General features: G+C 33.8%; 1 protein-coding gene across 1 annotated transcript; it reads right to left on the bottom strand.

Annotated features, from left to right (window-relative positions):
• Positions 1–2,846: 2,846 nt before the first annotated feature.
• Positions 2,847–4,500, bottom strand: Smp_144350 (hypothetical protein; the record flags this gene model as incomplete). Its single annotated transcript, XM_018799606.1, has 2 exons — positions 2,847–2,873; positions 3,781–4,500. The coding sequence occupies 2 exons, from the start codon at positions 4,498–4,500 to the stop codon at positions 2,847–2,849; spliced, it is 747 nt and encodes a 248-aa protein (XP_018651378.1).
• Positions 4,501–14,864: the final 10,364 nt, after the last annotated feature.

Raw genomic sequence — 14,864 nt, 5'->3', positions numbered from 1 at the left:
CTGGTAGGTCCTGGATTCGAATCTCGCGATGCGAGGTCGTGGATGAGCACTGCTGAGGAGTCCCACAATAGGACGAAACGGCCGTCCAGTGCTTCCAGGTTTTCCCTGGTGGTCTAGGTTCAGTTGACTCACGCTTTCAATTATGTTATTTCATTCACTAATTAAAATATCCGTCAAGACATTTTACTTATCTGACAATTTGGCTGTTCAAAAATTTTTCATATAAATAATCTAGTCATTATTTTCATAGTAAGTTTACACATGATTATGAATCAGCTAAATATATCATGTTGTATATAGGTAAAAGATACCAACAAAGTATCAATGGTTTCATGGTATACCATAAAAATGATCTCTTCTTAATTTGTGACAAACGAATTGTAATGGAAAAGCAATAGTCATTCAAGTATCTGACAACATTACAATCTATTCTAAATGGAAACATGTTCATTCTTACTAGAAACAGTGACATTGAAATAAACAAAAATACGAGTGGGGACAATCGAATGTATTTAAGCCCAACTTACAGACTATCTCATTAAATTCTGATAACCATATAATGAACAGTTAATTTGCAAAATAACAATCAATTGCCTCAATCTTAACTGTTCCTTTTGTAAATATTAGTCCATCTTCTTTAATTTCATTGTTCATGCATTTTTATACCGATTACGCTTCATTCCTGTTCTTTCCTTATCGATCTTCTGCCAAAATACATTCTACGTCTGACCATCACCATATACTACTTATGTGGATATAAGTAGACCACACCACAACATTACCATGTACCAATTGGATTCAACTGATAAACTCTTGTATTTTATTCCGATAATTGTGTGTCACATTTTTAAATTTTGCTTATCTCAGTCAATTTTCGCTTTAATAAATGCATAATCTCCAAAAAAATTTTTACTGTGAATGGAAATTATTAGTAGTCGAAAATTTGAAACTGTCTTAATCTATTTTTTGAAGTTCCTACTGATGTTAAATCTCTTCTGATTTAAGAGTTAAACTAGAAAAAATTCAAGTTTAAATTTTGATCATCGCATTGTATATATATTGGCGTGGGATATCATTGTTTAGTGTACTATTCTTCAATGGGTGTTAACCACTTCCAAGTTATGTCACACTAGAATGCAACAAATGTAGTCCATTTGAATCCACATTTTAACAACGGTAATCTTCATAGTTTACTCATCTTTCGAGTAAAATATTTATCATAGACTGACATCATTTAGAAAACTAATGAAAACAAAGAAATATTTAACAGCTGTTTTTGCGTGTATGAGGTTTCGTAGTTGTGTAGGCATCATTGTTTATGTGATCAAGTTCAAACTTGATCAATGTGTTTTAGGCTTTCAGTAATTCTCCAGCTATTGAAATCATTAACAAACTTGTTAGACAGCTAATGAAAACCAGGAAACACTGTGTAACTGTTTGCTTGTGGTTCGATACTTCTCATAAGTGCATCCACTCTAGTTATCTGCCCTGGTACGGCCGAGAGTGGGGAGAGTCCGCTCTCCCTCTCGAAATGCCCTCACATGGCCACGCGTATATAGCCTCTGTCAGGGAAGTCTTACTCACTGCCTTCTCACAGTTGCATTACTGTTGTTTACGAAATTGAGAGGACGAAAAGCGAATGTCCAGCGCTTTAACCGGGTTGGTGGACACGGCAAGTCCACCTAGGGGAGTTGGAAAACCCTGATTCCAAACCAATGGTGTACATGGGCTCAAGTATCCTGAGGGAATAAATGGCGTATGAATCAATCGTTGGTGACCGGCTACCATGGGATTGTATCTCCTCACGATGCTCCACTGCCTTGTGGATCAGATCTTTAGGTCAAAGGCTCCGAGTGTGGCCCTCTAAGAAAACCACCTGCTTCAGTTTGTGCACCTGGACAGTATCACAGTCCTCACAGAAATCGAATGATATTTGTGCGGCGCATATATATCTGGTACCCCTTTGTACCAATATTTATGTGTTTAAATAGATAGAAAGATATTTGCACTCTGTTGCGAATTGATTGCGGTCAGATATGAACATCATTGGATATAGACTCAATATTCTGAAGGTTAAGGTCTCTCTGTAAGATCTGGATGTCCTGGATTAGATGAGAGATCATGGATACTGACTTATGAGGAGACCCCTACCACAACGAAACAACTGTCCAGTGCTTCTTAGTTTGCAATAGTTGTCTAGCTTAGGTTAGATTGTGACCTCATTAACATTCAATCTTCCAATTAACTTCAGTTGATTATAAAAACTTACTTCAAATGAAATAATTCTTTTATAAATCACCTATCTACATTATAAATTTTTAGTAGACTAACATATTTGAAATCATATTTTTATTGTTTATTCAATAAATCATTCGTATAAATAATTAATTTATAATTTTTAATTGTTAATATCATAGTTACATATATATACCTTTTTTCTGGGAACGTTTCTTTTGTCTATGAATTCCGCCTTTTCTTTTCTCCCCCTAACCATCTTTCCTTCATCAATTATTATATCTTTACTGTATAATAAACTATTTGATGATGGAATCTTCTAATGATAAATTCATCTACTTGTATCTTTCTTCTCTTGGATAACTTATTATGTTAATGATGATATTTATGGAATGTTTATAATTAGAACAATGATGATGATGATAATGACGTTAGTACTAGGGATTAATGCAATATATATGTATAGTCTTATCTTCTCTTTTATACAACCGCTTTTCAATATTATCTCTTTCAAAATTATTTTTGAAGTATCTGTCATATTGTGATACGGTCTATATTAACCATCTAATGTAATAAACTCTGGCATAGATATTTCTCACATCAAAAGATTATTATATGACATTCAATAACCACTCCTTCTGGGAATGAACAAAAAAACAACCAGTTACATTCAATATGTTCACAATAGTAGACAAACATTAATCTTATCACTGATAGAAATCAACGTAATTAATTATTTATTTTTGTATTTATAATTGTAATGCTGTTTTCACCAGTACCTATATAGGTATAGGTATAGAACCATGAAATGCTTGTCTTTAATTTGGCAAAACAATATTAGGAGAAAATAAATCAACACACAAGACAGTTACAAGTTGTAATTTACGCAAGACTAAATGGTTTGTATAAACTTAATCGTTTCAGTTTATATCATACTTGGCAATCAAAACAAAACAATATGAAACTAAGTAACTATAATAGTATGATTAAATACAGGTAATAGAATCTCTCTCTTGTTCATCGTAATGATCTTTTTTAAATATCCCTCCGTTTTCTTTGTTTTACTGAATTAATATGTATTTATTGTATTATGAATTAATTGGTTACAAAAGTTGAATATAGTTTCAATAGTAACAAAGAGTACATTTGTATTGAATTCGGTTAATCCCCCCCTGGTTGTTTTTTATATTTTCTCGTTGTTTTAAATTATATATTGAACAATGAATTGTTCAATGTTTGTATACACAATGTAGCTAATATTGTTCAAGTGTATATTATTGAGTTGTTTTACTGAAGTAAACAAAAATATACATAGTAATCATACTTTCAAAGAATCATTTTATGAAAGGATGAAATTATGAAAGTAAAGATATCTTCTCTGATAACTATTCATCTTGAATTCATATTCAAATCAGATTCATTTGACATTGTTGTGGTTGTTGACAAAGTTGTTGTAGCCGTAATAACAGTAGTAGTAGTAGTAGGTGTAATAGTATTAACTGAATGTGGTATAACAATAATATCAGTAATATTTGAAAATTCCACTGGTGCTTCTAAATCATGTATTGGTTCACCTTTTTCATTCCAAAATGGTGATCTTACACGTTCACCTTTACGTTGTCTAAATGCCATTACACGAAAAGCATTATTTAAATAATCTCTTAATTTACCCAAAGCCATTGGTTCGGTAAAAAAATATCCTGAACCAAATTGTAATTGTGCTTGACGTAATACAGCACTCATTACAATTGGATCAATTGGTGCTTTACCTCCGGAACCATTATAATTATGTGTAACTAAATAGTGTAAACTAAATAAACTTTGTAATAGACGTAAACATAAACGTGGTCCTAATTCATGTGGTTCACCACGTACCATTGTTAAACATTTACAATATGCCCATAATGGTAATGCAACAGATTGTACACCACCAATAAATATTTCACGCGGTTCATCAGGATTTAATACAACTACTGGACGATCAATTAAATTATTACTCGTATTGTTATTATTATTATGCTGATGATTTCCACGTAAGTTTGATACAGAAGAAGATAGTAATCCATTAGTATCGTTTATATTGCTTTCAGGAAATTGTAGATCAGTTAAGAAATTTGACTTAAATTTTTGATCTATTATTGATGAATATGTTGGCGATGATGCTGACGATGTCGTAATTTGTGATCCTAAAGATAGATTTGACCAATGAGAATTAGGAAGATTTATTGTTGATCTACGAATAGTTTTCAATGCAGATGTTGCCATTATTGAATTGAAATGACTTGGTTTATTACATAAATGTAAACGATTATTAGATAATGAATAATTTTGTGGATATCTATTGAGGTTTAAAGATTTTGTTTTAAGACGTCCAAATTTATTACCACGAAAACGTAGAGAAGATGATGATGATGTTGGCATTGTTGTTGGTGAAGTTGATGATGATAAAGAGGACGATTTACGATTAGAATTCAACAAATCATTTGGATTATATTCTGAACTTGACAAAAACATTGGTGAATACAATCGAGAGGATTTGTGCTAAATTAAAATTTGGAAAAAATAATAGGAATATAAAATTGATTATAATTCAGGTAGGATACAGTTTATGAAACGATATGAATATTGATCATTATTATTATTATTACTATTATTATCATTATAAGCAAAGATGGGTAGTGGGTAGCAGTGAAATCCAGGACTCGTGTTTCACCCTATTTTGGGACTCGTCAGCTGGGTGTACCTGCATCCCACAGTTGATGTTCACTCCAGGACTGGAACTCAAAACCTTTCGCTCTGAAAGCCATCGTGTTATCCACTTAGCTACTGAGTCCTGATAGCCACTTGTTTGTGCAATGAGGTGAAGTTTAAATTGACTTTTGAATTTTGAGTAAAAGGTCCGTTTCCTTGACGTTAATACTGTTTATTAGTTGGATACTGTCTACGAGCTTAGTTTAAGGAAATAATGAATAACTCATACTGAGTTATGCAAAAAAAGATGTAGTTATTTGTTTGGACTGACATTCTAAACTGAAAAATCATTTAAATCTATCAAGACCTGGATAACAGTTTCATTCTAATTTTGAGCAATGTATACACGCGACCGCACATAGGTCAAGACTTGAACTTGTACATCATATGGTTAAAACGATTAGCAAAGGCAAATGATACCATTTAGCAGCTCATATCAAATTAATTGGATATAAGGGCTCAAGTAGTTGACTGATATTAAGTTACTTTAACCACCCATTCATTATTAACTGATATACACTTTTATGGATAGATTGTTGTTGTGCATAATGACAGTCATTGTGTTTCAAAGGGAATCTAGAATGCTGAAGTTTAAAAATCAGACCATATAGTGTCAGCAACTTGAAGCATTTCAAGTTTAGAAATTAGTCCAATGATCAAGTCTTTTGAAATCCGGTTACCAAAACATCAATTCACTTAATCATCAAATTATATTCAATGAGAAAAATACATTGATTGAATGAAACTTAACTGAATTAAATATTATAACAGTCAGACATAATATCTAATTGTAGCAGCAAAGATAGAACCTTAAATTAAGCCTTCATCAGTAAGTCATTGTGTTTCTGCTAATCACTGACTTAGATGAATAAAATATTCATATTTTTATGTAAATATCTACACCCATGGATTTTGGTGGATTTTTGTTTTCTGACCTGGATGGTTTAGTCATGGAGCTTTCATCTTTATTCTGAACGACATCACCAGCACAAAGTTCAGGAGTTCTACCCGGACAGAGACAAGAACTCCAAAATCATCCACCAGAGCTACAAATCTCTTCCATCATCTCAATGTTGATGGAACTTTAATAAATTATTCGTATCCTTTAACTTCATTAACATTGATTTATGAAGCATCTTATAATTGTTCAAAAATATTCATCAAAGTCAGTGGAACTAAAAGTATCTGTAAAGTAATGCGAGAAGAAACTGAAAAACAAACCTGAAAGTCAATAGGATCATTTATCAGTAGATAGAAGTTTAATTTAATTTTGACGTTTTATGTTAAATACGTTTGGCTAATTTTTTATACTAAGTGAAGTCGAGCGTGAAAAGTTTAGAAAGTGAATGAATATATTACTAATTAATATTCATTTCGATTCAATTAAAAATACTTGACAAGAAAATAAACAGAATCAGAAGGGGTTTTTAGGAGATTTCAGTATTTTCATAGTTGAAATCATGTGTCAATTGAAGTTAGACCACCATGGGAAACCTGGAAGAACTGGACGGCCGTTTGGTCCTATTATGGGACTCCTCGACAGGGCGCATCCACGATCCCTCCTCTTTTACATCGAAACGGCCATCTAGTGCTTCCATGTTTTTTATGGTGGTCTAACTTCAATTGACTCATGATTTCAACTATGAAAAAAATAAATAGAGTTTTGTTAATGTAAATCTAATTGGAATGATAAACAAACAATCTACAACAGTCTAGCTTCAATTGATTCATGATTTTAACTATCAAAATTACAATAATATCCACAAAACCCCTTCAACTATGATATTTACGCTTAGAAAATTCATTAAACATAAGGGATTAAGCATAATTCCAAAAAATAAAAAAACAAAACTTATAGACATTTGAAAATAAGCATTAGAACAAGGTAAAATCACACAACTAGACTGAAAGTCTTCCACGGTTATGATAAAAAAGAACCATATTGATCGTTACTAAATCTAATGATTATCTAGAAATATAAATAAATTAATATATTTGTAATATCCCAATGAGTAGAAAAAATTAGATTTTCTGACGTTTCGTGACTCAATGTAAGCCACTTCTTCAAGATTATCTAGAAAGTTTATTTAAACCTGTGACAGTACATAAAAATCAGAAATGTATTACAATTTGGAGAATGGTTTCATTGAATCATAATGATGGAAATTCACATATATCAGTAGGATATTTAGTGATATTGAATAAGAAATATGATGTACAAATAATGGGATAATCAATAGATAAGCAAAGCCTAATAAATATTAATATTTATAGAACGAATTTAGAGTCATTTTCAATAAATAAATGAATAAGAAGGGGGTTTTTGTGGAGATTTCAGTATCGGATGCCGGCTCAGTGGTCTATCAGTTAGGTGCTCTGGCGCGAGACTGGTACGTCCTTCGTTTGAATCTCGTGAGGCGAGATCGTGGATGCGCACTGCTAAGGAGTCCTACAATAGGTCGAAACGGCCGTCCAGTGCTTCCAGGTTTTCCATGGTGGTCTACCTTCAATTGACTTATGTTTCAATTATGAAAATAAATGAATTCCTAAGATCCAAACAATTTACACTAACACAACTGAATATGATTGTTTAGAAAAGTAAAATTCTTGGTAATTTAATTCATTGAATTGATTTGGAATTTTTTCAATGACCTACTGGGATAATGAAGAGAGTCTGATAATTAACAACAATGTAACAGCTATTTCATTCTGGTTTCATAATCCACAATTATAGAATAGTTAAAAACTACTAAGCATTTTACAACTGCTGAAAATTCTAAAACTACCATCAAACTGCTGTTTATCTATTGACAATTTCCAATATTTTCCTAGCTGTTTTCAGGAAGTCAGGAAAACTTTCATATTTTAAAGAATCTACATTTGTTAGTCAATTTGTTATAAAAATTGATAAATTTTCTGACTGAACGCTTGAATCCGTTTCCTAAGCTCTTCTAATAACCCCAGGCTAAATCTACACTACAAGCTGAACAGGAGAGATAAGACGAGAAATATGGAAAGACAGCTTTACTCCAAAGTTAGTTTAAGCACAGAAAATTAAATGTATTTATAGCATTTCAAATGGCTCCGGGTTTCTGGAAGGTTTTAGAACCATAGTGAACATAGTAGCGGGATGGGTAATCATCCAATCAAAAATGTGACATATGACTCTTTTCACTTTTTAGGTGTTTCTGAGAAACATCCATTGAATGCTGATTGGATGTTTTTCATCGTTTTCAGGACCGCTTACGGTTTATTTCAAGGAGCTTTCTGAGTCTCTCCAATAAGTTACTTGGTGAAAATAAGAAGGCTCAATCAACAAACCCATTAGTGAAAATTAATTATGAACATGAAATCACTCGAATCTTTTTCGTGTTTTTTCAAAAGAAAGTTAATACTACCAGTAAGTAATAGTGACGTTGAAATCTCAATTTTATGTTTATGAAATAATTTTATTTGAATTATGATGTGATTTTTCAGATTGTACCAAATGAAGCAAACCTCTTTATTTATTTCAATGGTGTAATAAGAAGACGAAGATTATCAGAACTATGTGATGAGATATTAGTATAATACATTTCGAACAATCTGATCACATATATACTTGTTAAGAAAATATAAGAACTTTCGTCTAGATTATTATCCTTGTCTCCTCTTACCCTTCTCCCATTTCCAGTCTAGTTGACCTTTTATTTTTATATATAAATGTTCTTAACAAGTATATGTGTGATCAGCTTGTTCGAAATGTATTGCACTAATATCTGATCACATAGTTCTGATAATCTTCGTCTTCTTATTACTACACTATCGAAATTTATCAAAGGGACTAATTGGTTTAAATTTCTTTATATATTAATTGTCATAAAATTCAAGCTTTTCTTTAAGCCAGTTTCTATCACAAAAAATGGAATATAAGGCTTGATCTATTATATGTTTAAATTGATTTTTAGGAAATGATATTTATTAGACAATATTTTTAAGAGTTTACAAATGAAATCAAGTTATCATGGAATTTCAACTTTAACATTGAACGTTTACTCGTCTTGTGGTGTGGTCTACTTATATCTACACAAGTAGTATATGACGATGGTCAGACATAGAATGTATTTTGGCAGAAGACCAATAAGGAAAGAACTGAAATGAAGCTCAATTGGTAGGAAAATGCATGAACAATGAAATTAAAGAAGATGGACTAATATTTACAAAAGGAACAGTGAAGATTAATACAATTAATTGTTATTTTACAAATTAACTGTTGACTGTATGGTTATCAGAATTTAGTGAGAGATAGTCTATAATTTATGCCTAAATACATTCGATTGTCCCCAGTTGTGTTTTCATTCATAACAGTTTAATAAATCATTGCAAATAAGCTATATCTAGTCATTTAACTAGTAATCTTTTTTATAAAAAAAGAAAAAAATAACGGTTAAAACGTTTTGTAAATGTGAAACTTTGACATCTATTAAGACAATGCACATATATCTCTTTCAAATCTTCCACGTTCAACTAACTATCTTGGTGACTTTTTTTTCTTGTAAAAATGAAGTAACATTTCAAATAGTTTCAATGATCAATGTATCTAAGATATGAAGTTAAGAACTAAATTAAATAAATCATAACTTAAATGATGAAATTGTTAGTTAATAATGATTTTTATTATACAGAATATCTTTTTAAAAAAAAGAGAAAAAGGAAGATAAAACCCTAATGAAAAATGAATATACCGAACGAATAAATAAAAAAAAAGGAAAGAAAAACAGATGAGAATGAATTGAAATGACAAATGTTCCCTTTAGATATAAATACACCATTTACTTCTTTTTTTTTGTTTTTTTTTCAAAGAAAAAAATATTTTTTTTATTTTCTACATATCTGTTAATTAAATATGAAAATTTATTATGTTAGATTAAAATGTAAAAATATGTAATTTTTATTTATGTGACTGTTTTTCTTTTTCTTTTTTTTTCTTTTTTTTCAATGCACAATATACTGCATGTCACTTAGGTGAATACACCCATGTAGACATTTATTTATGTGTAATCACAAGGTACATCAATGTAAATGAACCATATCTTGTTAATAAGTATTATGTATATATATATATATATATAAATATATACATAGAGATAATGTTTTATTTATGCTTATCCATGTATATATATAAATGTCTATACACTTAGATACATGGCTAATACATTTAAAACAAAAATTACCCGGACACATTAAAAAACAACTTCTTTACATATTTTCAATATTCAATATACAACTGAACAATTGTTGTTTTGTTTTTTTGTGATCAATCATATACAACACAGCCATTGATAATCATATCAGTGTTAATATTAATATTTATACTACTATAATAATAATAATAATGGTAATACTATTAGTGATGAAACTAATATATTGAGAAAAGTAAACAGTAACCATAACTGTAACAGTAAATGTGTTTGTATGTATGTATAAAATTAAAAATGAAATGTAATAGAATACGAGTGTTAATATTACTACTACTAATAATAATAGTAATAATGATCCAAAAACAGAGTTGTGTATAGTATTAAAATAATCACAGTTGGTGGTCTGATTATCATCATGGTAAATAGATAAGTTATGTTTGAAATAATCATTTTACAACTTTCCTTTAATATGATTATTTTAACAAGAAAACAAACAAGAACCAACAACAATAAACACATTGAAAATAAATTGAAGAAATAGTTTAAACAAAAAATAATAAAAAAGGGGGGTTTCGTAGAGATTTTAGTAATTTTATATATAGCTGAGGAGTCCCACAATAGGACGAAACCGGCCGTCCAGTGCTTTCAAGTTTTCCATGGTGGTCTAGCTTCAATTGACTCATGATCTCAACGATATAGATTCATATATTACTTATATATACTTTTGTTATTGTTTCTTCATTACATTTATCTGTATCAATTATGTTTATAACTATCGTTATTACACCTATAAAAGAAATAATTATCGATACTTATCAAGTTAGGTTCAAGTTTTTATTTCATTCCTTTTTTTTTCTATTTTTATTATTATCTATTTGGCCCAAAATGGTCACTAATGTATATTATTACTTCTCTTTAAATGTTTACTTTAGTTGCTAATGTTTTCTATTGATCATATAGTAATAAATGTAAATCTGGTTCATTTTATGTATAAATGGTGTAAGTATGTTATCAGTTGATGAAAGTGCATTTTTTTGCAGAATAATATACATTTGTATCATATAATTTATTGTGTTTTAAGATGGTGGAGAAGATTTGTAGTTCAGGTGGATGATTTTAATGGAGTTTTGTGCTCTGAAATGGACTAAACCATCCAACTCACAGAACAAAACTCCATTAATATCGTGTTTTCTTATCATATTTAGTTAGCTTAACAATTTTAAAAGTAAGATAGTTATTCGTTAATGTTAGTGTATGATTGTCTTGTAATTTTATGCATGTACCGAAGTTGACAATATGATTTATTGTATGCAACAAATCATAGGTGTCTTCGAAGCATTGCTCGTATATCTTGGGACCACCGGGTAAGTAATTCAGTTGTTAGGAAACGGGTACTAGGTAAGGATGGCAAGTCGATTGATTAAGTAGTGAAACTTCATCAGTTGAGATGGATGGGACACGTGTTACGTATGCCCCACCACCGACTGCCCCGACGTGCAATGTTTCATGGTGTAGGAGTAGGTTGGAAGGAAGCTAGGGGTGGCCAGACCAAAACGTAGCACAAATCCATGAAGTCACTGACAATTGGACTGAACCATGCTGGTAGGTGTAGACTACGTGGTTGGGATTCGCGAGATGATAGCAATCGATGGTTAGAGACCTTGAATGACATGGCTCAAAATCATTTGCAGTGGCGAAGGTGCATTCATTCTTTGTGTTCTACTAAATTATAATCCCGACCGTTGCTGCTACCTTGACGTGGTGGTCGGGCTTGCCTATCGTGATGATCCAATCGAGCTATGCTGGCTGGAACAATCGTTCCTCGAGGTCCTACCATGCCAGACAGGTCGGTTGAAGAGCGGTGAGACTAAAAGCAGCAAACCCAAGGTCCGAAGGCGAAGTCGTACTGCTGACTGTACAGAGGTGTGACAGCAGTAAGGTGTTTCCTTCAGACAACCAGCATGACAGCGATGCTGCCTTCCCACAAGGAGGGGTGGGGTTAGAAAAGGTCGACCCTAAAAATGCACACCTCGCCTTATCCCACGGATATCCGTCTCCGGCGGTAAGGTTTTTTTGAAGAACGGAGCTAACACAAAAACTACCCACAAAAAGGTCGTGTGTGACCGACCTCAAGCAGTTGTCCCTTGGGCACTGCGGTCACGCTCTCAGGTCATTAAGACCACTTCTAACCCAATTTCCTTTTCAGGTACCTCTAGAAGAATCCTTCCACGGTGTGGGCAACCGGGAAGTGATAACTGCCCTCATACCTCTAACAACACTCAAGACCACTGTATTCATAATCAATCTCCTTCTTCACTTCCTACTATTCCTTCTACCTTGACTTTCAACACTAAACTTCCTCTTTCGGTTTCCTCCTCAAGTGTCACCATGGCCAACGATTCTAGTGCGCGAAACGCTGTCCCAGGTCTACTAAAACCTCGCTCCAAACTACACATTGGAGCCTTCAACGTACGTACCCTATGCCAAATCGGTCAACAGGCCTCCTTAGCTAAAACCCTAGAATCTCGTACCATTGATGTATGCTGTGTCTCCGAAACACGCATACAGGATCCCAGTGTGGTCATTCACTTGACCTCACCTCGCCAAAATGGACAGCCAACGAAATACACCCTCCGTGTATCTGGCGACCCGTTGGCTAGTTCTCGTGGACTTGCAGGTGTAGGCATAGCACTAAGTACAAGGGCAGAACAGGCACTACTAGAATGGATCCCCGTTAACAGTCGCCTGTGTGCTGTCCGGCTAAATGGCTCCGTAAGAACTCGGAAGGATAGGGACACACGTCGTTGCCTTTTCGTCGTTTCTGCCTACGCTCCCACTGACTGCAGCCATGATGAGGTGAAAGATGACTTTTACAGAAAGCTCTCTGAGCTTCTTCAGAAAGCTAAGCGCTCAGACATAGTAGTCGTAGCGGGTGACTTTAATGCCCAGGTAGGCAGCTTAAATCAAACAGAAAGACATTTAGGTGGGTGTTTTAGTATTCCGGCTCAACGAACCGATAATGGTGATCGTCTGTTGCAACTATGCTCAGACAATCGTTTATTTTTGGCAAGCACTAATTTTAAACATAAGGAGAGACACCGTCTAACATGGCGACCACCTGCACCAAACCAACGATGGACTCAAATAGACCATATTGTCATCAGTCATCGTTGGAGAGGCTCAATAGAAGATTGTCGCTCGTATTGGAATACTTGTTTAGACTCTGATCACGCTTTAATACGAGCGCGCATTTGTCTGCGCCTCAATGGACGCAGGAAAAGTACACTAAGAAGACGCATTAGGATTGAACTGGAGGACGAAAAAGCCGAATGCGAATTCCAGAAACAACTGAGTTCACATCTAGGCAGTTCTGTAAACGAGACTGACCCAGATGCTGCTTGGAAAGACACACGAACAGCTGTGGAAACAGCAGTAACATATATTAGTTATTTAAACCATAGGGCTCCAAAAAACCAATGGATTTCTTTTAATTCTATTTCACTGATGGATTCGCGTAAACTCAACCCATCAGGCTCTGAACATGACGAAGAGCGTAAACAAATTAGATCTAGGTTAACTAAAAGTCTAGGGAACGATCGTGAGCAGTGGTGGGCAACGAAAGCAAAAGAGATGGAAAAGGCAGCGGCTGTAGGCAACACCAGGCAACTATTCAGACTAATAAAAGAAACTGGAATTAAGAAGTCAAGTGTAAGTGAGACAATCTCCGAAAAAGACGGAACCCCTATCTGCTCTCAACCCAAACGTTTAGAACGTTGGGTGGAACACTTTAGAGAACAGTTTAGCTGGCCTTCAGCTACTGCACAACTACCCACTATTCCCAGAAAACCTGAATGGAACATTGAAGTAGGCCCCCCGACCCTACTTGAAGTTCAAAAGGCTATAAGTAATCTGAAACGAGGAAGAGCAGCTGGACCAGATGGATTGGCTCCAGAGGTCTTTAAATATGGTGGTCCAATTTTAGCGATTAGGTTGACTAATATTCTGGCTAAAATCTGGGAGACGGATGTAATCCCATCCGACTGGTCACAATCACTTATTGTCCCAATATATAAGAAGGGGTCAAAATCATCCTGCGATAACCATAGAGGGATTAGCCTGACTAACATAGTATCTAAAATACTAGCCTCAATAATTATCAGGCGCCTAACTAAGACTCGTGAACTGCAAACACGAGAAAATCAGGCTGGCTTCAGACCTGGTCGTGGCTGTATCGACCACATATTCACCATTCGTCAAGTTTTAGAGCACAGACACGCTTATCGGCGTCCGACAATAATAGTTTTTCTTGACTTGAAAGCAGCATTTGACTCGGTAGACCGAGAGGTTCTGTGGCAGTGTCTGTCATTGAAAGGTGTACCTGAGAAGTACATAAACCTTTTGAAGGCTCTTTACTCGAACACTATCAGTCGAGTGAGAGCTTATGGCGAACTGTCATATGATTTTACAACCTCAAGTGGTGTACGTCAAGGCTGTCCACTATCCCCTTTTTTGTTTAACTTCATTATAGACCTGTTGCTGGAAATAACACTCTCGTCGACTGAATTTACAGGAATTGATCTCCTACCAGGGCGACCACTAAGCGACTTAGAATACGCAGATGACATAGTCCTGTTTGGCGAAGACGCTGGCAAAATGCAGAGTCTTCTGTTAGAACTGAGTAATAATGCCAGGATGTTT

The sequence above is a fragment of the Schistosoma mansoni genome, chromosome 3 (genome assembly GCF_000237925.1).
Source record: "Schistosoma mansoni strain Puerto Rico chromosome 3, complete genome".
In the NCBI taxonomy this organism is placed as follows: Eukaryota; Metazoa; Platyhelminthes; class Trematoda; order Strigeidida; family Schistosomatidae; genus Schistosoma; species Schistosoma mansoni.
Note: the sequence above shows the minus strand (reverse complement) of the source record. Positions and strands in the feature narration are given on the sequence as shown.